The 23,758-nt window shown below is 42.4% G+C and overlaps 1 protein-coding gene and 1 long non-coding RNA gene across 7 annotated transcripts in view; one reads left to right on the top strand and one right to left on the bottom strand.

Annotated features, from left to right (window-relative positions):
* The window catches only part of PHF21B (PHD finger protein 21B), a 175,610-nt gene that overhangs the window by 92,545 nt on the left and 59,307 nt on the right, over positions 1 to 23,758 (top strand). The window contains exon 1 of one of the 6 annotated variants that reach the window (XM_032106823.1): positions 13,653 to 14,590. The exons of the other annotated variants lie outside the window; for them this stretch is intronic. Coding sequence (XP_031962714.1) covers positions 14,465 to 14,590 — 126 coding nt within the window. The 5' untranslated portion in view covers positions 13,653 to 14,464. Of the gene's footprint in view, positions 1 to 13,652; positions 14,591 to 23,758 lie in introns of those variants that run through there. 6 annotated transcript variants of the gene reach the window in all.
* On the bottom strand, positions 3,846 to 14,974 carry LOC116443042. The gene is made up of 2 exons (XR_004239740.1): positions 14,808 to 14,974; positions 3,846 to 4,127 (listed from the first exon to the last, which is right to left on the bottom strand). It is a non-coding gene; the product is annotated as an uncharacterized LOC116443042 (long non-coding RNA).

The following is a 23,758-nucleotide window of genomic DNA, read 5'->3' as shown; positions in this document are numbered from 1 at the left end:
TCCTCATAGGCTCTTGCATGTGTTCTTTCTTTGATTCTTTAATCCCTTCTTTTCTTTTTCCCACTTTCCTTACAATTCATTGTGAAATTGCCAAGCTTGTGCCCATTGCTGCCCCAATACCATGCTAGCACTCTCCTGGAATGCTGTTTTTTCCTCCTCCTTCCCTCTTCCTCCCCAGTGCCTCCTTCTACCACTTAGGTTCAGTTGTTTTTGCACAAAGGGTGTGATCTGAGGTGGGAAATCCATCTGTATTAAAAGCTAGGTTTTTTTTCCTTTGCCAGATTAACTTTAATTGATAGAGCTACTGGTTTATTGCATGGCTATCTGAATGCTGGTGCAGTCACATTAGTCGGGGTGTCACAGGAGGAGGATTAAAGGGCCAGGAGATGGTTTCCCTTGGAAGAACTGGGAATTCACACTGGTGTACCACGTTTGGTAAAACATGGCCTGTTTCCCTCACCTCCTGGAGAAGGACATCACTACTAAGCTTCATTTTGCTTTTCCACAATTCCTTTTAAAGGCTTCGATCCCTTAGGAAAGAAGAAATAAAAGTGGGAAAAGCAGGAGTGAAATGATACGGGGCTGGCTGTAGTCACAGTATCTATAGACAGAATGTGTAAAGAGCTACTGTTTCCACACTGAGTGTTAACACCTCCTGAACAGTTGGAAGCCACTGGAATGAGCAAACTTGATATTGCTACTTATTTGTCCCATTCTTTTTCTACATCGTGTCTTTACAGTTCACACAATTGCAGCCCAATCTTATTCCAAGTTGGGAGTTACACCACAGATGATTTTGAAACTGGAACAAGGTCTTTCTTTTTCATTCCTACTTATTACTTGTCCTGTATTTGAACTCAGATTTTTGGGGGCTTCTGCACGAACCTGCCACCTAATCCTTGCTTTGTGCTCTGAAGGGTGTTCCACTCTTGCAGAAGAAAAGGTTAACTCAAGTGGGAATATAAAAAAAATTGGGTGCACTGCAGAACTGGAGAGATAGAGCATCAGTTCTTTCTGACCACCTTGTCGTTTTTTGTATTCAGCATCTTTGCAAAATTACTTTTATCAGAAGAAGAGCTATCAGCTGGGATAAATGTTCCAGGCAAAGGATTGGGTTGACTGATGGAGGTTGGTATTAAGTGCTTGTGATGTTTTGCACTCAATGGGAAATGTTTATTCTGATTCTGAAATGTAAAAAAGTAAGGGAAAAAGTTTGCTGAAGCTTCTCTCGATCTCTTCTCAACTTTCTTTTGTGTCCTTGAACCCTTTCTGAGTATGCACACAGATGAGTGTCACTCTGCAGCTCCCTGTAGAGTTCTCATGGCTAAAATATCCAAGTGCTTGCCACTACCATAGCAAAAAGCTCAACATACAAATGTCTTTCTTTCTCCTGTCACTGTGCATGGAAGTAGTTTAGAAATTAGTTCAGACACAACTGTGGACTAGGGACTAAATTTTGCAGATAATTTCCATTTTATCTGTGCATTATATAATCATCTCCATCTTGATGTGTGAAGGCAGTGGCAATATAGTGTGTCACTGCCTTCTCCTTAGCCATTGTGCTCCTCTCCTGTTGTTGTTTTGAAGTGGGCCCAGTCTGTTCTATCTCATTCTCTCTTCCACATTCCATTTTATTTACGGTCATTGGCACGATCTGTGCTATTTATTGCTTGTTACTCTCTCTTTGGCCTCTGGAATAATGGCTGTGTAGTGTCTTAGTTTCAAGGATCTACACAGTCCTTCATTAGCAGCTCTTTTTAATATTCTTTCCCAACCCTGCTGTATACCTTTCTTTCCCTTTAAGCATTGTCTTATGGTTTGCATTTCCATTAAGTTAGAATGAAAGCATATCATTCCCTTGTTTCTTAAATTTACACAGTGTTTTCTAAATCTGCTAATGTATTTGTACAGTTCAGTCATTCTAAATAGTTTTTTCATGCAGTCTCTGAAGTCTCATTAACAGAAAAATATTGCATGCTGTATCCACTTCTTATTATGACTGATCAATTATCTGTATCTAGTCAAGTGGTATTCCTTGGGATTCTCGAACTAAGTTGGCTTTTGATTTTTCACGTGTGTACTCACACAGCATTCTTTGTCATGCGGGGGAGGATTAGGGAGGGGAAGTTAATTTTTTTTTAATCTGTCTAAACCACCAATGTCCCTAGAGGAACTAGGCCATGATATACCCCCCCCCCAAAAAAAAAAAAAAAGTAATGCATTGAATAGTGGTCTGAGCAAAGACAGAGGGCTTGGAGTTCCCAATTTTCTGTTTCTCCCACTTCTGTAAGAGGTGATATTTGATCAGCTGGTACTTTATGTTTTTGGTAAGACATTATTTGACAACCTACCTCTTTGATCACTCCCTGCTTGAAAGGTAGAAAATCTCTGCAGTGCTGTTACTGCCTGTGTGCAGTGGCAGCCAGCCTGCCTGCACAGTCAGCCCTCAGGTTGGATAAAGAGGGCAATGTGATCATTCACATTGTCCACAGTTATGTTTTGGATACTCCATGAGGCAAATGAAGTGGTGCAACTGATGAAAAAATTAAATGAGGAGTGAAGGTGCTCTCTCAGTAACTAAAGTTTTGTGTTTGTGATGTTGAGGTTCAGTTTCCAGCTTTGACTTGATTCATCATGGGAGTGTGTGCTGGGGTTTTAAGAGGTCTAGTTTTTTTCTATTAAAGGAATTTTTCCCCCATACTGTTACTAAGACAACAAATCGCTGGATGCTTAAGAGAGACAAAAGACCTGGCTGCTCCTTTTGTTTCACCTGGGTGTGTGGTCAGTTCGGGCTCCGGCTTTCGGACAGAGAGTAGTCAGCTTGCTTCGGCTGCTTTTCCTTGTGCTGGAGAAGCCCCGGGATCCCAAGGCCGCATTTCCTGCCCCACTGGAGGCCGGGCTGTGGCCGCCCTGCCCTGCCTCTGCTTCTAGCCTTCGCTACGTTGTAGCCCTGCTTGCCCTGCCAGCCCAGACCTCCGGGGGGTTCCCTACTTGGATACATCGCGCCTGCCACCCGGGATTTGTGCTCGTCCCTGCCGCTCCAGCCTGCTGCTCCAGCCTGCCGTTCCAGCCTGCTGTTCCCGAGGCTCCGGCCGGACACCGGGGCCAGCTGCCCAGGGGTTTGTGAAGCCTTTGTTCCATCCTTCCCCGGGACCCCAGGGCACCGGTGCCGCGTGCTCCCCGAGCTCGCTCCAGAGCGCCCCCTGCAGCCGCGGGGGAACCATCGCACCTGCCCTGCTCACCGGGAGCCGCCAGCGCCCCTGCCGGCTGCGAGCGGAACTACACCCGAGGGGAAAGGGCCTGACAGCCGAGAAGGCTGGCACTGGGTTTGTGATTGTTTGCTGTTACTGCCATAGTTACTGCTGTTTGTTTGACTGGTTATATATATATATATATAATACTAAAGAACTGTTATTCCTATTTCCCACATCTTTGCCTAAAAGCCCTTGATTTCAAAATTATAATAACTCAGAGAGAAAGGGACTACATCTGCCATTCCCAAGGGAGGCTTCTGCCTTCCTTAGCAGACACCTGTCTTTCAAACCAGTGTGTTTCAGTGTGTTTCTGTGACTTCAGTTTTAGCTCCTGCAGCTTCCTTCCACACGTATACTCAGAGTTCCTGCCTCTGGAGGGGTTTTACTGGATCATAGGGATTTCTTTGAATGATGTACAGATGCTCAGAGATCCTGGGAAGGGACAGAGAAAATCATTGAGATTGTCATCCTCTATATATTGTGTATGAGAAAGTAGGAAGTCTTGAGATGGAAGTCCATTGTCAACTCATCCTTCTGTGTCCTTTACTTCTGCAAACACCTGCACAACTGTTTATAATTCTCATTCCGTAGTTTGTAATAAACAGTTTTATTTTATGATGCAGGAGGAGAATCTCTCTGAGGTTTACTACTTCAACTCTTTTCTGTCCATTGACAGCAGAACTGCAAGAGTGCTGTTGAGAGAAATTTGGTTCCGTATGTCTCTTCTGCCATTCCTTCCAGCTTCTTTGAACACCTTTCTTCTTCAGACCTGTAGCACCTGTTTTTCAAGGGGCAGTTACCAGTTGTGTGTTTCCCATCTCTGGCCATGGGCTTTACTACAATTTTTGGTCTGTAGATTGCTTTTTATGCAACCTGTGGAAAGAAAAGTATATGAAATTAAGTTTGTGCCATCAGCTTAGTTCTTTTCATGGCCAAGCCTGCATACACCCAGGAAAATGCTTGGACCTGTGAAGTCTCATCTTCATCTCCACAAGGTTTTCTTTGGAGGAGATGAGAAAATATTGGCAGGCAAGATTAGATAAACAGGGCGGTAGTTCACTACCTTTGATTTGACAGACATAATCCTGTGGCTTAAGATAAAATCATATGATTTGTCTTTAATAACAAATAAACAACATTTAATGGATGCTAACAAGCTCATTTTCATAATACCTCAGCGAGGAAAACATGTTACCAAGTTGAGAAACTAAGGAAAAGGGATTTCTGTAGATCTTGAAAGACAGCTCTGATTCCACCTCAGTCCTGGTATGCTTAGCCAGAAGCAGACTCAGAGGCTGGGGTGGAAGGACGCTCCTCTTTGTGCTGCCAAGCCACAGGGTTTTTCATGAGTAAAGTGTGCTAATGGCTGATGGCTTTTGCAAAAAAACTGTTCATAAAGTTGCCTTCATCTTTGTCCTCTGAACAAAGTGCACTCTTCAGGTTCCATGACAAAATCAGCTTCCTTCATGTACACTCTTTTTACCAGAAAGAGTGGGATCCCCCTGGGCTTGGGGGGCAGGAGCACTGGGTGACTGTTCCTCTGGCTGCTCCTGCCCTTGTGTTGGCAGTGACCCATGTGGACACAAGAGCCTGGATTTGGAATGAGGAGGTGTCTAGATGTAAGCACTCAGTTTGGGCTCTTTATTTCCCCTCCTGCTTTGTTTGCTTTCACCAAAACTGTACTTGGGAGTGATGGAAAATTGAAAGGTTGCTCTGAGCAGTTTCATGTGTACCATGCAAACATGCCTGCACTTGAAAAACACTAATCACTTCAGAGTCATCCTAAAAGATCATGCTGTTGGGATGAAATGTGCGTATGAAGAATTGCTGTGGAAATATCCACACCAGGTCTGGAGAGAAGGCAGGGATTTTTTTCTTTTCTTTTCAACTTATCCAAAATTTCTGATGGGAATACTTCACAACTGAAGCTCTGCCTTCCCTTGGGCGAAATGCAACCATTTAACTTCTATCTTCTTTCTGATAGAAAACTGATGGTTTGATCCCATAGGAAGTCTGTATCTGCTCACATTTACATTTGTTCATTTCAGGAGGATTCTGTGTTATCTAGGAAAAAGCAGGGGGGCAGGAGGGGAAAGGATTTGGCTTAGTTTATTGTACTGCTGGTTCTTCCTGCCACTCCAAAGAAGATGTGCATTTCCAAATTTGATTTTAAGCTGGGTTGAAGAAGGGAGAAATAGAAATGATTATCAGGTTGGAGTGGGGCTTGGGTTGGGACTGGTGGGAGGAATGTGAATCAGGAGGCAGCAGCTTCGGAACTGGATACAATAAATTACTCTAATTTATTGTTAGTTTTTCTGATTGCATGCAGTTGCATCTCCTTTTGCAGTGCTTGGTCATAGCAAACAGTGCCTTTTTAAGCAAAAATGAGAAGCCCCTGAGTTCTGGACACATAGAATGCAAAGTTTAATGACATTCACGCAGAGGAGAAGAAAAGAGTGAGGCAGAATACTGAAACAAAGGGGAGGCAGGTTATCAAGAAATGTGAGCTTGATGCCATTTAGAAAGGGTCTGGGTCCCATGATTTATCTAAAAATGACAAGATGCCACTCTAGAAATGCAAATGTCTGCCCTGCATCTTATAGCTATAATGAATGAGTTTCACACAATGGAAACATTCAGCTTGCTCTAGGGCACTTACTGGGGCTCCATATGCTAACTGCATGTTCCTGGCCTTTAATCACTCTGCCTTTGTTTTCTCAAAACTTAAATTAGAAGTACATTAGTGTTTATACCGGTGTGCACCCAGGGTGTTTTTGTGTGTTTGTTTGTAGAGAGTTGGTTTTGTTTTTCACCAACAAACAAGCCATATGGATGTAGTCCTCTTGAATGCATGGGATGAGGCAAATCATGAAAAACTGAAGCTGGCAACAGCAAAAGAGTGTGAATTTTGAGCTGTTAATGGAAAGTAGGACTCTGGCTTTGGGGCTGGGGGAGAACCCGTGTTAGACAGCAGGGAGCCAGTTAAACCCTCCCCTGACCTGCCAAGAGGATGCCTGTGTGCTTTCTGCTTTATTCATAGTGAGATCAAGCCGAAGTTTTCCTCTGTGGTAAGTTAGGGTTTAAAAAAAGCATATTTAAAAAAGCATATAAAAAAAGGCCTTGCAGACCTCCTCCAGAACACAGTGCACCCTATCTAAAGGCTGTTATTACTGGGGGCTTCAGCACAGGCTGTGTCTTCCTATTAGCAGTATTGTACATTTTAAACTTGGGATTAAGTGAAAGAATTAGAGATCCATCCATAAAATAAAATGGGAAACCAACTACTATTGCCTTGAAGATTTTTTGGGGAGGACTTTATCCCACACACATAATATTTAATTTTCTGGATGCATATATGCAGCATGTGTGTGAGTGGGCACACATGTAACTCCACTGCAAGTTTTAAAAGCTCTGTTTCTGACAGAAAACTGGTCTAATTAATAGGGGTAGGAGACAAAATGCCAGCTTGTAGATTTGTTTCCTCTGCAGAAATCGGCTCCTCCCTCCCTGTTACACTCCTTCTTGATCTGATGTAACAAGAAGAGAGAGTCAGCTGTGGATCAAGCGCCTTGTTCTCATTTCCTTGATCATTGGCATGGTTTGAGAGAGAGAAAGGAGGAGGGATTATTTGTGAGGTTCCCCTTCCTCCTCTCCTTCAAGATGCACAGGTACTTCCAGAATGTTCCATAATATCAATCTGATTTTTCTCATTAAATAACATCCTCTTCCTCCCTATTTTGTGTTAGTTTAAAAGTGCTGTTTACACTTCACTAAGCTACTAATTCCGAGCTTTGATGAGTGGATTGCCAGTTAACAATACCATTTAAAACGCATTGGTTTTTGCAGCAAGCTGTTCAATGGGTTCAGAAATTAAAGGCAAAATGCACTTGACTGAATATGTGCATTTCTAAGCCCACAGTTACCATTGCTGGAGTATTTACCAGTTTGGAAAAATCTCTCTTTACATAAATCTGTCAGTTCTTCATTGCTGCACACTGAGAGTTTGGCCACTCACGCTGACAAGCTGGGGTGGGGTTTTTTTGAAGCAACTTTAATCGTCATCTGGTGTCACATTTCTGCACTATGGTTTTGCTTGGAGGATTGTACAAATTTGTTCCCATAACATTCAGGTTGTATATGATCCCTTGTGAAAGAAAATGGCATGTTAGTATTCTCATTACGATATCAAGGAGACAAGGAACTAGATTGTCTTGGGAGAATAAGCGAGAAATACAAGGGTAGAATTGGAAGCGGAAAAAGTTTAGCTGTTGTGCGCTGCAGTATATAAAATTGTTGATGTGTGGAAGAGCTTGTGAATGCTTCTAAACCAGATTCTTAATAGTAATAACATTAATGGAAGCCTTTCCTGGAGAATGTGGCAGGTCAGAAAATCAAAAGCCATTTTGCTCCTTAGTAGAGAGACTGTTTCAATATTTCCTGGCATGTGCTTTCCTTCTAATTAATGTCATACACAGAAGGGGTAACCATTCAGCCATCTTTCCAGCTTTAAAAGAGTCAAAGATTAAAAAAAAAAAAAATTACACAATGTAATAATTGGAGAAGGGATTTTGGGGGGCATGTCTGGGGGTGGTGGTGTTGTGCCTTGTTCCTCTCTTCTGTTTCAGGCAGTGTTTGTAATTCTTTGGCAGGAGTGACTAATTTATTGTCTGACTATCCTATCTGGATTCATACAGGGTGGCTTTCAATCCCTTCCACTCCCCCTCCCCCCCCCCCGCCCCCCCGCCAAAATTCTTCTGATGTGCTGAGTATTTGTTTGGGAAGGGAAGGAGGAGGGGGAAAGGGAGAAGGTTATATGTTTCTGATCTGCTTTACTGCTTTTCAACTGCAAGTAAATTAATGCACACACTAGCTTCCCCTCTGCTGTGCTGATTGGATCCTTGTACCGATTAAATATTTCACACTGATAGAGGGTGCTGAAAGCACTCAGCTGGTAATGCAGCATGTACATCAGTGATACAATAACTGAGTCTCAGGTTAAAGTCAAACAAAACCCCCAGTTTGCTGCAGTTTTGATTGGAATGAGTTTCACTTTGAATTTAAATCCTTTAGCCTGCTGCAGCGATGGCTAATTAACTGAGATCTGATAGAGGCAAAGAAATACGTTCTTAGTTCTAATGACAGACAGGCAGGAAGTTGTCAATAAAAAAAAAAAAAAAGAGAGAAAAAGAAAAAGAGAAAAAGGAGAAGAAACCAACAGACAAAAGAAGTCGCAAAAACACCCCCAACCAACTAATGCTGAGACTGTACTTCAGCACATGTAAACCTTCCTGCCCGTGTTTCACACTCAGCTTCCTTTGGCTAAAAGTCTGGCCCTGGAAAGGCTCTTTCCATCGAGTCCCAGATTTTCTTCAGCTTTTTTTTTAATCCCTCTAACAAAAACTAACATTCGAGTTGTACCTAGTCGGGCAGTCGCTACCTCCTTGTTTATTAATCGTGCTTTCGGGGGCTTCCTTTAGGAAAGGGCAGGGAGACGGGAGCAGCCATACTGGGGGGGAGGAAGGCAGGAGGGGGAGGAAGAGGAGGAGGAAGGCTGCCTGCCCCCGGGTACCTTACGTCAGCCTGCGCCACGGTGACGTCTCCCTGGGGGTCATTAAAAATACTTCTGTCGAGCAATTTTCTTCTTCCTCCCCTCCTTTCTCCCCATCCCTGCCCCCGCCCAAGCTGGGGCGTCGCAGGGAGAGCGTTTGCATCAAACTGACAGGTCATTTACTGAGCGAATGGCAGGAGGAACCCGACCGTCTTTAAAACGCTTCTCCTCCTCTTCCTCCTCCCCCTCGGTTGCACGTCTTGAACACCTTTACATCGAAGTACAGCATTTTTGGAAACTGCATAAAACCTTCCCTTGTGACAATCTTCATCCTTGTTTGTATGAGAACCTTTTTAATGTCTTCTCTTTGGGCACAGGCAGCCTGGTGCCCAAGGCCTGTATGCAAGAGGAAGCTTTTTTTATGGGAGGCCAGGGATAAAATACAGACTATGAAGCCTTCTGCCTCCATAAGCATCCACCAAACTCCTCTGGGTGCCTGTGCGTACACATGTGCTTGGCTGAAGCCCTGCTCATTTCTGTTTCAGTGGGTAAAGTTATGAGGGTGGTTGGCTCATGACTTAAGGTGCAGATCAGGCAGGATCAGCCATGTATATAAATAGCAACTTGGAAATATATGAGAAATACATGGAAATGCATATGATTGAACCAAAATCCTAAGACGAGGTACTAAAGTGCTGTAGCTGGTGACTGTTTACCATGCACTTGTGTATTGTCACTCTCTGAATATTAAATATTCTGTTGTTCAAGAGAATTTTATTGTGACTATTGGGTAAACGAAGAGAGGCCATGGACCTCATTGCTGAAGAAGTCTGTTCAAATGGTTTGCATGCATGGCATTATATTAGTGTGGAATGTTAAATTATTAATTGACAAGACATCATTTTGGTTTTAAAGTGGATTGCCAGTGTTCTGCAAGCTAAATAAACTCTCAGGGTTATGCCAAATATTTTCTCGTAGCCATGGGGCCACTAAGGAAAAAACCTGATATTGCTCTGAAAACAGTTGCAGTTTTTCACAATCAAACTGCTTTGTCAGAGCATCATTCTAGAAAGATTAATTGACTGAGGTCTCTGTCTACAGTGTGTAGGCGTTAAAATACAAATGTGATGGACAGTGGATTTTAGGTCCTTTTTAAACGGATCTCATATTTTACTACGAAAACATGGAGGTTTGCTGAAAGACGTGTCTGTTTTAAATCACTGCTGTGGCAGACAGCAGCCAGGAGCTGAGAATTCCTCCCTTGTAGAGCATGACCATATTCTTATTTGAGATGCATGTAGGAAGTAATGTTGACATCAGATCAGTAAGGATTTGAAGACATGATGTAAACTGCAGCAGAGTGACGATGAAGGAGCCAAAGCCTTGCACCAGAAGCAGCGCCATGTATATGGAGCCTGGCTGGAGCCTGCGTGTGCACATATACATGCCCCATTGCTCAGTGTGTCGATCACAACAGAACAGCCAGCTGCAAACACTTTCTCGCTTTGCTCTTTCCGTTGCTTTATTCACTGAACAGAATGATTTGTGGTTTGTGATAGCAGAAGTAGCATTTGAGTAACCAAGTTTGAGGCTAGAACTGTTGGATGGCCGCCTTCTCACATGAAAACCTTTACAGCACAGACCTCGCTAGAAAGGAGGGGACAGGGAGAAGGCTTACATGCACTAATAAATAGAAAGGCCAGAGTTATTTTGATACATATGGAAAAAATATTAACTCTGCTCTAAATAGTTGAGACCATGCCATGTACAAGATGGGAAATCATAAACAAGTGGCAGATTTCCAGCACATTGTGGCGTGTTTGCATGTGACCAGCATACATATTTCAAACTCCAACTGCCTGTGGCATCCTGCAGTGAAAATGAAAGTTGTGTTGCTATTGAAAAGGCGCTGCTTCAAAATTGGTGCATTGTGTGGGCTATTATGCTGTGGATGAGAAGCAGAGACCTGCTTTCCAGCATTTAAAGCCAATATTTTTTTTCTTGTTTTCCTCTCTTTTGGCTCTTCCATTGTATCAGCATGTGTTTTCTGCTGCGGTGTCTAAAGCTTGCTTAGTTTCTTATTGTTCATTATTCCAAAAGTATCAGATAATATGTTATGCTGACTGATTCTCAAAATGCAGATTTTCTTTTTCTTTAAAAACTAAGATTATTCTTGTAAATAATCTGGCAGAAATAGAATACAGCAGATGTAGGTTTTGTTGAGGATTTTTTTTAATCTCTTGTATCATAATCTTTGTTTCTGTCAACACTCCTTTACCAACATCTTCTCAGGGTTATAATGTAAAAATGGCTGTTACAAAGGAAAAAACACAGAATAGTTCACCTCTTAACTAACACAGTTTGATTAAAGGGGCTATTTTTACAGTTTTGATTGGTACATTTTAGAAAATTAATAAAAGAGATACAGAAGAGATGATGTTGCTGCTTTTCCCTAAATAAACAGTTTTTCTGTAAGTCTACTTTGGAAGCTAATCTTGAGCACCTGATCCTTTGTATATACTTCCATATTTAGTTTCTAAAATTTTCAGTTATTTAAATAAACTTAGTATAACATTGTATCCTCAGGAGGTGACAGATGTGGGCCAATTAGTCTTTGCAAGCATACCGCAAAGACATAATATTTTCCCTATATTTACTTAGAAAAGCCACAAAACCTATATTCAAATGAAAGTTTTCCAGTTTTACAAGCATTTCATATTTATCACAACTTAGACTGAAACAAGCAGTAACCTTTATTTCTGTAGCTCTTTCGGTTGCATGCACATGAACAGACAGGATTGTGAGATTATTAGGAAAAATGTTAACATGCATCACATGCAAAGACCCGAAACTGACTCACTGATAATGCATGTAGGGAGAATAAGTAGGAATGGGATGGATGGTAGTTTGAGTAGCAAAATTTTTTTGTTGGTTTACAGAATTTCTGCTTTTGTACTTCTCAGCTAATTTGCTCCTTTGAAACAAGACAAAAAGCAATTAGTTGCTATTGAAGTTTGTCAAGAAAGTCATAATCTACTTCTACTTAATTTACTTGTTTCTTCCTCTGAGCTACCAAGGATTGTCTCTCTTTTGGTGTCAAGAAGTTTTATTTGCTTAGATGTTTTCTGTTGCTGACCCGCCTGAGAACAACATAAAGCTGTACTAATACCACTAGATTATTACTTATTAGAAATTTCAGTGAAAATATGAAATCAGAGTAATGCTGAGTGTTTCTGTAAGAAGTTTTTCATTCAGTAACCCACACGTTCATGTCTGAGGACAAACATTAAGACACTTCATCAGTACACTGGTCAATCAGGAATAGCAAGTGCTCCTAGGGCCACAAAAGAGAATTCCCAATGCTACTGATGTCAGCAGCAAACCTCTGGTTGCCTGCAATAGATCTAGGATTTCCCTCATGGACTAACTCCAGATAGGCAATGGATTTCTAGCACTGTAACCAAGGACAGCATTTTCAGACAGTCTTACGTAAGTGAACTTACATTTTACATAGGTCACAAAGCAAAAATACAACCACAGAGCTGAACTCTTAGTCTGAGAGCTTTATGTCACTGTAGGGGTTAATAAGGTGCTGAGCAGTGAAATATTCTGTAGAGCAGGAGAGGTGGTGGTCAGCTCTCCCACATGCTGTCCCAATTCTGTTTGGCATCTGCAGCAGCATACCATGGGGCATAGAAGCAGTGCAAGGAACACCAGTGGAAAACTGTGCTACAACAAACCAGAGAAATAGAGTTTTATAGAATTTTTTCATAAGCAACTTTTTCCCCCCTACATAAAACACATACCTGACCTTCTTGTCTTTCACTTGAGCACTCTTAAACTGTCAGACAGGTATATTTCTGTGTTGAAGGAAAAGCTCTTTTCTCTTCAAAACTTCTATGACACACAACAGCATAGAGAATAAGGAGAATATTGCCTATGCTTCCTTGGGATGATTGTCAGGATAATGGAGAATGAAAGGTAAAGACAAAAATGAAGAAAGCTCAAAACAATTTATACAAAGTCATGATTACTAGAGTAATACTGACATTAGAATCACAGAACCACAGATTCAATAAGGTTGGAAAAGACCTCAAAGATCATTGAATCCAGCCTTTGACCAAAAAGAAGTAATTTCTGTATATTAAAATCTGAAGCAAGTATCTCTGGTAAAGCATATGCTTGTGATTTCATATAAACACAAAAACTACAGTTCCTGGAGCAAACATATTTGTCCACTAAGCCTTTCCAGTCTTAAAATGTATGATGGGTTTAAAGGTAAGAAGGGATGTATTTTCCTAGAAGTCACTTAAGTTTTATGCTACAGGGCTTCTACTTTATGCCCAGTAGTAAGGTTTTCAGCCTTCATTCTGGCAAGAACTAAGCATGTTTGTGACTTCATACACACACTCACACATATATACACACACCATATTTTAAACAAAGTTGACAACAAAACTCTTACGGGCTTTAACAGTAGAGCAGCAGTTTCCCAAAGGCTGTACATTAGATGTAATTGCATTAGAGTCCAAAGTTATGGTCAGTGCATAAAGTTAAACACGGGCAGAACTGTTTCCAGGATTAACTGCCTTTGATGTCAACTCTAGTAAAAATGAGATGTTTAATAATTAAAGGTATCAAAAGAGGCTTGAACCAGCATACTTTTTCCACATATACCTAACTTGCCTAAATGGCACAAATAAGAAAAGCTTCCAAAATTACTCAAAGTGCAAAAAGTTTATAGAAGTTATTTTTCTTCCCAAAAGTGAGCATTTTATGCACACACTATTATTTACCGTATGCATCTTCACAGTACCTACAGAAATCTCAAATACAAGTCTTGTAAGAGATCCTATAACAAGGTCATAATCAAAATATTCCTATTACAGATGATGGAATAGCCACTCTGTAGCAATATAAAAGAACAACTATTAAGAAAAACAGAGAACCGTTAGTTAAAATGGTGCTATGGAGAAAAGTTAGCTTGGATGATGTTAATGATGATGATAATAATAATAATAATTGTAATTACCGCCACAGGAAAAATAGTGGAAGTTTGTGAGGAAAAGAAAACTTTAAAGGGAAAGCAGCAAACTGACTCCAAAGTCAGGCAGAGTGAAAGAACACAGGAAGTCGCTAAGCACAGGGGTGCGGTGGGCCCGCAGAATGGATATTCAGACCAATGGAAGAGAAAACTGAAAATACCCTTCTTTAACCTTTTATTATTAATTGAAGCTGCAGTATTGCCTAGACTTATATCGCGATCAGGATATTGGCTCGAGGCAAAACCCAAAGGGAAAAAAATCCAATCCAAAACCCCAACTTTGGTAGCCCAGAGTGCAACCCGCGAATTCCCGAGCAAGGAAAGGGAACCCAGCCCTTCCCCTGCCAGGAAGAAAACTGTAACCTCATCCAAACCCCAAATCCGTGCTGCCTGGGGGCCGGCGGGCCGTGTGCGTCTGCATCCCTGCGGTGATAATGCCGCTTCTCTCTCCCCCTCTCCCGGCAGAAGCTGGCGGTGCTGGTGGGCAGCGGCACCAGCGGCAGCGCCAAGCCCGGCGTTGTCCCGGCCCTCCTCAAGGCTCCAGGCGGCGGGAGCCCCGGAGGCAGCCCCGGGCACAACCTGCCCATATCCGCGCTGCCAGCCCGGGCGCCCATCGTGATGGTCACGGCGACCCTGCACGGCGGGATGGGCGCGGAGCCCCCGCAGAGCGCGCCCGTCAATCTGCAGACCACGGCCAAGGTGGTGGGTGCCCGCCGGCCGCTCGAGCTCGGCTCCAGCGCCCAGGTACGGCCGGGAGGGAGAGAGGGAGGGATGGGGGCCAGGAGGGCGGGGTGGGAGCCTGAAGGGAAGGAGGCAGGGAGGGATGGGAGCCGGGAGGAAGGGATGAGGGCCGGGCGGGAGCGGGGCAGCGCTGCGGGCTCTGCCGCGGACGAGTGGCCGCTGGGCGGGGGGTGTGAATGGGCTCCGGGCTGGGGGAGGTGCCGGCGGGGCAGGGGGATACCTGTCCTTCCATTCCAGTGCTCTCGGGGTGCAAGAGCAAGGGGAGATCTGTCCCTTCATCCCGGAGCCCTCGGAGTGCGGTTCTCGTCCCGGCGCCCTGCAAGGGGAGGGCTTCCTGCTCTGGTGCTGAGCGCTGGGCAGTTGGGCACCTCGTGTTGCTCGCCCCCAGTTTCCCCACCTTCTGTCGCCACGTCTCTGATTCAGAAACAGTTCTTAAATCTCACGAAGTTTACGTAGAGAAATGCTTGCGGGGTGGAGGGGCTCCTGGCTATGCTGGCGTTTCAAGCCCCCGCAGTACGGTGCTCTCGCTTAGGCACGGGGGAGCTGGCAGGCTGTTGCCTCCAGGGTCAGATGCGTATACATATTTAATGCTTATGTTCACGGTAATTAAAATACGAAATAAATGGACTTAGTGAAAGGAGGTCGGAAGGTGCAGGGGCGCTGTTTGTTTGCTGCTAACCATGTTTTGTGCAGTCTATTAACAGAGAAGATTTGACTCCAGTCATGCTGTGTCAGAGAGAGAGGGAGATGATGCTGATGAAGTAAAAATGTGAAGAAAGTGACAAAGCCTTTCCAAAACTTTGTAGCAGAGGGTGTAAAGTACTATTGGTCACATGGGAAATGTGGATTTCTATTCTGCTTTCTGCACATAGGGGCTGTGTTAGTCTGGGGTTTTTTTTATACTCTGATTCCCCTTCACAGGCTCAGGATATGAATCTCAAATAATCAGGAAAGGAGAACCTGGTATGGATAAAGGCAACAGGCAAACTATACCTGAAGATTTTTGTAAGTCAAGGTTATATTGGAATGCATGAGGCTTTTTAGTACCCAGGGAGCCCCTTCCTAAACACCCTATGGGGCGTGACTGTCATCTACTGCACCCACGATTTTGTATTTCATACTGGGTAATTTCCTTTTTAGAAAGTGTTGTTTATGCTTTATTGAAAAGATACTTGATGGCATACTAGTAGATATTTCTTAGAATCCTGGAAAATAACTATAGAAATGATAATAATATGAAAGATAAAAGTTAAAAGTCAATATTACAACCATCAATCATTTTGTGAAGGACTATCTTTTACTTTCACTGTCAGGAGCCATTGGAAGAAAAGAATCAAAGCAGTGAGGGAAGAAGCTTGAAATATAATTTAATATGTTTAGACCAAATAGTGAAGAAACAGTCCCAGGTGCTGGAGAGCAGTATGAGTTAGAGCATTTGGCTGCAAACTTTTCACTTCTTCAAGTGTTCTTGGAGAAAGACTTTCTAACCTGCTGTGGTGTTGAATAATCCATGCTCCTTCCCATTTATCCTTTTAAAAGGGCAAATGGGTTCCACTCCCACCTTTCACATCCCCAAGCATACTGGGCTCAGTGGTGTAGTGCAGCCTGCTGGAGCCAAGCACTAATGCTCCTGCAGGTTTCTATTTTATATGCTCTCAAACCTGAAACAGTATTTGTCCTGGCATTGCAACTTTTGCTTGCAAAGAGCAGCTTCATTTCAAGCAGAGGCTTTCTGTTGTTGGAATAGCATGGGAATGTTGACCAGCATTTGGGGTTTGCCTTGGTTTTGCTAGAGGAAAAGGTCTAGTGTTTTTATTTAGAAATGTCTTCACATTACAAATTTTCAACAACTGTAGTTGATCTAGTATCTCTGATTATGTTTGTAATTTATGAAGGAAGAAGCTGAGGAATGGCAAGTTTCTAAACCAGAGGACTATTACGGTTTTATTTTTTTGAGAATAGTCAACAAGCATGAATAGAAACAGAAATATTGAATTACAAAAATAAAATTGCAAGCTGACCATTGGTCCTAAATTGTCATCCAGCTTAGTGCTGGATTGAATGTTAATTATTACTCCTCTACCCAAATTAAATTTGTTTTGCAAGAATTATTTTTCTGGGAAAATTTTAAAAAAAGCTATTCTTGCTTCATGCTCAGTATTCTTTATTGCTCTTCGGAGTGTTAACCATTAATCAATAACAGTAACACCTTAGCTACAAGCTCTGTAATGTCAGAGGGAAATTTAATTGCTGACATTTATTAATAAGCATTTACTATGTCTTCTTTTTGGGTTCTTTTGTGGTGTTGGTACTGCTCAGTAAAGTGTTTGGGTTTTTCTTTCTACAGAAATGTATGAAGTTTGTAAGATGGAGGATAATAGCTCTCTGCAAACTGGGCTAAGGTGGCAAGCTGATGGTTGTAAGTGAGATACTGGTGTAGTGTAGCCTCTTCCTCTGCATCTGCAAAGGGAGAGAAAGGGCTAGGGCATAAAATGTAATGTTACAAGTTTCTGAACAGTGGTTTCTGCTTGAAAGCATTTAGAGGATCAGGATGTGTATATGGTCATCTCACATGGTACCCAGCAGGAAGAATGAAATGCTAAATGAAACTCAGCAGAAAAAAATAGGGCATCAAACATTGTAATCTAAATACAGAACTTTCAAATACAGATAGGATTAAATGTAAATTTGTTTAAAATTTTTCATTTGGGCAGCTGCAAGTCAGCACTTTCATTTTAGGCTGTTGTTTACCCAGCAGATTTTTAAAGTGATTTTGAAATGTTATTGACTTAATGGAAGTCATATCTGCATTGGAAAAAGTTTCTGAGTAAAGAAATGCATAATAGATGCTAAAGGATTGTTTAGATATATATCACATGGTTTATTGGAAGCAGAAGACATTGTAAGATTAAAAAGGGTTGAAATGTGTAAGCATCGGAAGTAGTGAGCTGCAGGAATGAGTTCTGGGTCTACACTATTCCCTGGCATCCTTTTAGTGTCAATCCCATGTGTGAAGACATGACTGTTGGAGCTACACTGATGCAAGTGTACAGACAGGGATATCACAAATGGAGCTCTTTGTCCCACTTAGAGAAATAAAGCTTAAAGCTTCATTTGGATGATCTGGAGCAAGTTATGTTGGCTAAAGCAGAATTTTGCTGCCATAAGCTGAATTTTGCTGGTATATGCTGTATATATGGTAGATGTGCTTTCACTTCAGAGAATTGCTAGTGCTGTTGTGTAGAGAGAATGCCCTAGAGCTAGTCAATGTATGCCTGCACCTACAACATACTTTGGTATAAAGAGATTTTGATATAAGCCTCTCAAATTTTGTTTTTATTGTAATGATATTTATGTGGTATTTGCCCTTTCCTATCCTCACCACCATTTCCTGACTGAAAGCAAGATCGGAGGTTGCTTTTCTGAAGGATGAAGTCCCATCTGCTGTGCTGGAGCAACATACCTTGTAAAGAAATGCCCCTCTGCTGCCTCTTCATTCTCTTGTAACTAGCAAAACTGTGGGCAAACATCCCAGGGTCTAGTTTGGGGAAATCAGAAAGCCTTTTGGCTGTTGGGAAGACAGTTGGATCAGGCAGTATTGGGAGTACAAGCAGAGAGGGGGAACACAGCTGTCAGACCTCTTGGCTGCCTGTCTTGGGGTGACTTTATGATGTGTATCCCGTATTGCTGCCCTATGCCCAGAAATTAACTTTGTGCCTTTCTATGCCTTTAAACTGAGCCTGAGAGGGGGAAGGAAAAACTGAGCAAAACTTTTTCAAAGCAGTTTGCAGCTTGTTCAAGGTCATACAGAGATAGCAAAATTTTTTTTCCCCAGCTGCGGCAGGGGAGAGAGGAAGCACCTGGCTTGCTGTTTCCCGAGTCAGTTTTTGGCCAGTTGTTCAGCTTCTTTTTCTCTGGAGAGAGACTGAGAGTTGAATTTTTTTCCCTTCCCTGGAATTTTGGATTTTCTCCCTTTTCCACTGGACTGCTTCAATATTAGAACATAGTGGGAGGACTTTCCACCGCGCGCAGACGGCCTGGCCCTGGGCCAAGCCCCAGCTCCGAGGAGACCAAAGGGAGGACTCTAACACTTTCCCAGGTTTTTTCTCCACAGCGAGAGACTTTATTATTTAGCATTATTATCCTTTTCTCGTGTGTTTGTTAAATAAATAGCTTTCATGTCTTTCATTTTCCTTTGAGGAAAATTTATTTTCCTCGAACCTGGTGGGGGAGGGGTGGTGACCTGCCTTCTCTCAGAGGATGTATTTCTAAATTTGGCCAAACCAGTACACTGCCTTTCAAGATCTGTTGTCAAAGACAAAAATGCTGGAAGGGCACATAAGGACTGGGCCACAGAGCACCAGGACACACACACACACAGAGTGTCTGGAACCCTCTGGGATCTCTGTCCCCTGTTACTCTGTGCAGCTCTTAGAAAACACCTTAGCAAGGCCCTGACTCCCTGTCCATCACAACTTCACAAACAGCATCAAACCTACCTCCCACTCCTCTCTGTACTTCCCTTCCCACACATGTATTCCCTGGGTCAGCTGGAGAAAAGTTTGACAGCTTCCCCATGCTCATGTACTCTTTCATCTTGGGGCTTGTCTATACAGGGGGATTCTTTCAAAGCAAAATACAGTATGAGGATTTATAGTGCTATAAATTCTTGGCAAGAAATAAACTGTTCTCCACAAACGCTTCATCAACTCCACAGCTCACAGAACTACTTGTGTCCCTGTTTAGATTGTGCAATCTACATGAGTATCCATTTCTTTTTTTCAAGAAATGTGGCTTTTATACATGTAGGAGGATGCTCATATATACCTGTTAGTTATCTGTATATTCAATTAACCAGAAAATAATGCATCCCAGAACTTTAGGAACATGTTCCTGACTACAATGGCCATTTTTCAGAATAGTTTATTTGTAGAACGATTTATTGCCTTTCTCTTCACCATCCTACATTATGTGCTTCACTATGCTCTTTGTAAAAGTACTTCCTCCATAATTGGAAATCCACCTGTGCGTATGACTAAGTCTTTTTGGTTTTTGTTTATTATTTGTATTGCATCAGTACTTACAGGTTTTATTTATAGATGTATTTACCTGTACTGGTTGTGTGGCAATATAGCTTTTTCTTTTTAGAATCCATGTTACCACAGTGCCTGAAAACACAGCAATAGTTAATTTATTCTCCCAATATGGAGTTATTATGACTAAGGTGTTATTATTCCGTGTTTTACTGTGGGAAAACTGAGAAAATAAAGGATCCACTTATCCTGATCTCTTTATCCTTCTCCGTAGGAAGCTTACAAGTGCTGCCTTAGGCAGGATCCCTGTATTGCCAGCCACACTACAGGCCTTTTTGGTAATTGTGAGAATGCCTCAGACATGTCCATGCTGCACACGGCATCCTTGGGAATGAGAACTGTCCCACAAGTCCTTGGATCATGCTACAGCCCCCTTTAGCATTTCCTGCAGCTCTTTGTGCATCTGCCTCATACTTCTTCCTCATCTATGTGGATCCATGTGCTGAAATGCAGGTGGAAATGATAAGTAGTGAGCACAAGTAAGGACAAAAGAAAGATCCAGAGGCTCCACTCAGATCTAGGGGAGAGGAAAAATAAAGACATTTTTCTACGGATTATAACAGCCTTGGTCGTGTTGGCCATCGCTGGAGCACCAGCATCTCACTGGCATCAGAGATATGCCAAGTTGTCTGTGATTGCCAAAAATTGGTTGCATTTCTGGAGTCCACGGCTCCTGCTCTTAGTGTAACATGAGTTGTATTTTTCTTCAGATCTGGATTGGTCAGTGATGGCTGATGAATTTCAAGATATTGAAGAGATTTTTTGAGGCCTTACTTGAGCTTTGTTTTATCAGTCACTGTATTGGTTTCTGGATGTCTGTCCTGGAGGAACAGAGCAATGGTTGTTCTGTGTGGCTAATGGTTCCTGTTGACTTTCCCTAAATTGTTCTGTTTTTTACAATTTCCTCAAATGTGAAACAGAAGCTGGGTTTCCTGCTGGGGCCAAACTAGGGCTCTGAGCTTTCTGCTTTTGCTGGTCTATGAGAGCAACGTGGCATGGAAACAGCGTTCTGCTAGAAATAACAACAGAGGAGAAAACTCCACAGAAAGCCTGTGGCATGGAGATTTTGAACAGACAATTTAAAATTTGTATTCTTGCTAAATAGCATAAAATTACATCCTTTCAGGTTAATTAAACCATTTCTCAATGCTGGTTGCTGTTGATGGGATATTTAAACATCAGATTCAGAATTAGCACTTATGTTTCCTGATGATAAATGGCTTCCTTTTAAATATCCCAGATATACGTATATGGTTGATGCATCTAAAGCATGTGGATTTCTGCTCTGTTCAATCTGCATTTCTATTTGATCTACATTAGGGTTCAAACACCCAAAGATTGAATAAAGACTCTCAGGATCTGAATAAAATCTCATTAGGCCCTATACCATATTCCTTACACAGCCAAAATTTTCCGATGAAGGCAGCAGAATATTCAGCAGGAAAGGATAAGCAGAAGTGGACTCACACTGACTGTCCGATGCTTTGTTGTAAGAATCTAAGAGCAACTTTTCCAAATTTGTTTCTGTGGGAACTGGCAAACAAACACCCTGCTGGAAGAAAATTAATGAGCAGGGAATAATTATGAGTCCCAGTTTTTGCACACCAGACCATGGTTGCTGTCTGCAGCGTTTGTGTCACTGAACATCCCATCTGCAGGTCCATGTGCAGTGGGATGTAGGAATGGATATGCTGCTTAAGTGTTTATGGAATGGATTTTCTTCATGTGAGTGTCTGGGAAGTGTCTCTACTGAGGAACACAAGCAGAAGGAGATTAAGTGAAAACTACTTTAGTTTTGTCAATGATTCCTGGTCCTGCAGAAGAATGATAGAGCTGTCAGTACATTTGTATGTCTAGTCCTTATAGCCAGAGGTACTTCATTGTCCTGTCTATAGAGAACCATACAAAAGAGACCAGGTTAAAGGAGGGAAATGCAATTGCTCCAATTTCATGCCTTTTCTTAGGCTCAATTTTAACTGCCTGAAAAAGAAAGTCTTAAAATTTAGGAATATAAAAATTTAGAAGTGTAGGCAGCAGGGGAGGAGGGTATTCTGCCCTTCTGCCCTGCTCAGGTGAGATCCCACCTACGAAGCCTCCTCCAGCCCTGGAGTCCCGGCACAGGAAGGACATGGAGCTGTTGGAGCAAGTCCAGAGATGGCACCAAGATGATCAGAGGGATGAAGCAGCTCGGCTGAGAGGAAACCCTGGGAGAATTCGGATTGCTCAGTCTGAAGAGAAGTTTTGGGGTGACCTAATTATCTGAAGGACTCAACAAGGAAGGTGAAGACAGAGTTTGGACAAGGGTCTGGAGTGACAGGACAAGGGAAAATGGCTTCAAACTGACAGAGGGCAGGGTTAGATGAGATATTGGGAAGAAACTTTTCCTGTAAGGGTGGGTGAGGCCCTGGCACAGGCTGCCCAGAGAAGCTGTGGCTGCCCCATCTCTGGAAGTATCCAAGGGCAGGTTGGATGGGGCTTGGAGCAACCTGGTCTAGTGGAAGGTGTTCTTGCCCATGGCAGGGGGTAGGATGGGATGAGCTTTAAGGTCCTTTCCAACCAAAGCTTTTCTGGGATTCTGTGACTATGAATATATAGACAGTCCCCTTATGGAAATTTCTGTGATATTTTAATATGTCCTTATCCATACAAACAAAGTTCTGGGTCCCTTGTTCTAATGCTGAGAGTTTTGACGCTAATCAGAGTAGCTCCCATGTAGAGATTTGATTCACTTCAGAAAAGCAAAGAATGCTCTAAAAATGATAATACACTGTAACTACTTCATTGTAATTGGAGGCTGTCTCTGCTTCACAGAAATTACCAGGCAAGCATTATTGAAAATGCCAGAATTTTCAAGTTAGTTCTATTTGAAATGGGAGAACAAGAATGTGAGGGGATGGATAGAAAATTTGAGGGCTGTGTGATTCAAACTTGAAGTGGAGTTTGTAATAGCAAAAGATGTCTTGGGGTGATTTTATGTTAATACTGTATTTCCCTATCATTTGCTTTATGCCCAGAAATGGGTCCCGCAGCTTTAAGCTGGGTCCGAGGAAGAGGGGGGAGAGAAGCCAGGCGAATTCTTCAGTGTGATTGGTGTTCAAGGACTCACACACTCCCCCACGTTCTCACCACTGCAGAGCTGAGGGAGCACCTTCCTGCTTTTTAGCTAGCCTGTTGGCTGAGGCCAGAAATTTTCCCATACTGGCATACTGAAATCCTCCAGTAATTTCTTCTTCTGGAACTATTCGGCCTAGCTGTGATCCAAGAACCAGATCATCGGACCCCGTGGACCAGCGCGGAGACTGCGGGGACATCGCATCCCAGCACCAGGCCTTGGGAGGGGCTGAGCCAGCTACAGAGGGAGCGCTAAATCCACCAGCTTCCTCTGCATCGAGGAGGTTTAATATTTTAACAGTTATTTATTTTTCTTGTGCCCTGCTGGCACTTTGTTAAATAAATAGTTTCTTTCACTTTCCTCCAAGAAATTCCTTTTGTATTGGTGGGGGAAGGACTACTGAAACCTGCCTTCTGTGGAGGAGATGTTCCTTCCAGAGCATTTCCCCCTAAACTTGTCTCAAACCGAGATAGAAGGTGATCAACTTTGAGGCTGGAGAAATCATCCTCTAAATCTTTTTCTAAATGATAGGATGCATAAACAGATCTACTTATTCTACATGTGCTGTTACTTTAATAAGAGGTACCGCTTTAAGAAATGAAAGGCTTTGGATTATTGCCAAATGTCTTAGTTTTATTTATTGTCTAAAGGTGGGATTTTTTCATTATCTACAGTTTGTTGAATAGTTGAATAATTTGCAGGAATCTGTTTCATACCAGACTGCAAACTCTGTATTTATCTTCTTTCAATGTTTGCATTGCAAATACAGGCATGATAAGATTTCCTGTTGGTGTTCTAACTGTATCAGGACTTGGCAATTGTTCTGCTACTAATCTCACAATGCGCATTTGTGTCTATATTGAAATTAATTGGAAAACTGTATCAGGAAGTATTGCTCTTCAACTATTTTATGTAGAAATGTGGAGGGGTTGGTCAGAGAGATGGAGAGAGAGTAGATGCTGTAAA

The sequence above is a fragment of the Corvus moneduloides genome, chromosome 4 (genome assembly GCF_009650955.1).
Source record: "Corvus moneduloides isolate bCorMon1 chromosome 4, bCorMon1.pri, whole genome shotgun sequence".
Lineage (NCBI taxonomy): Eukaryota > Metazoa > Chordata > Aves > Passeriformes > Corvidae > Corvus > Corvus moneduloides.
Note: the sequence above shows the minus strand (reverse complement) of the source record. Positions and strands in the feature narration are given on the sequence as shown.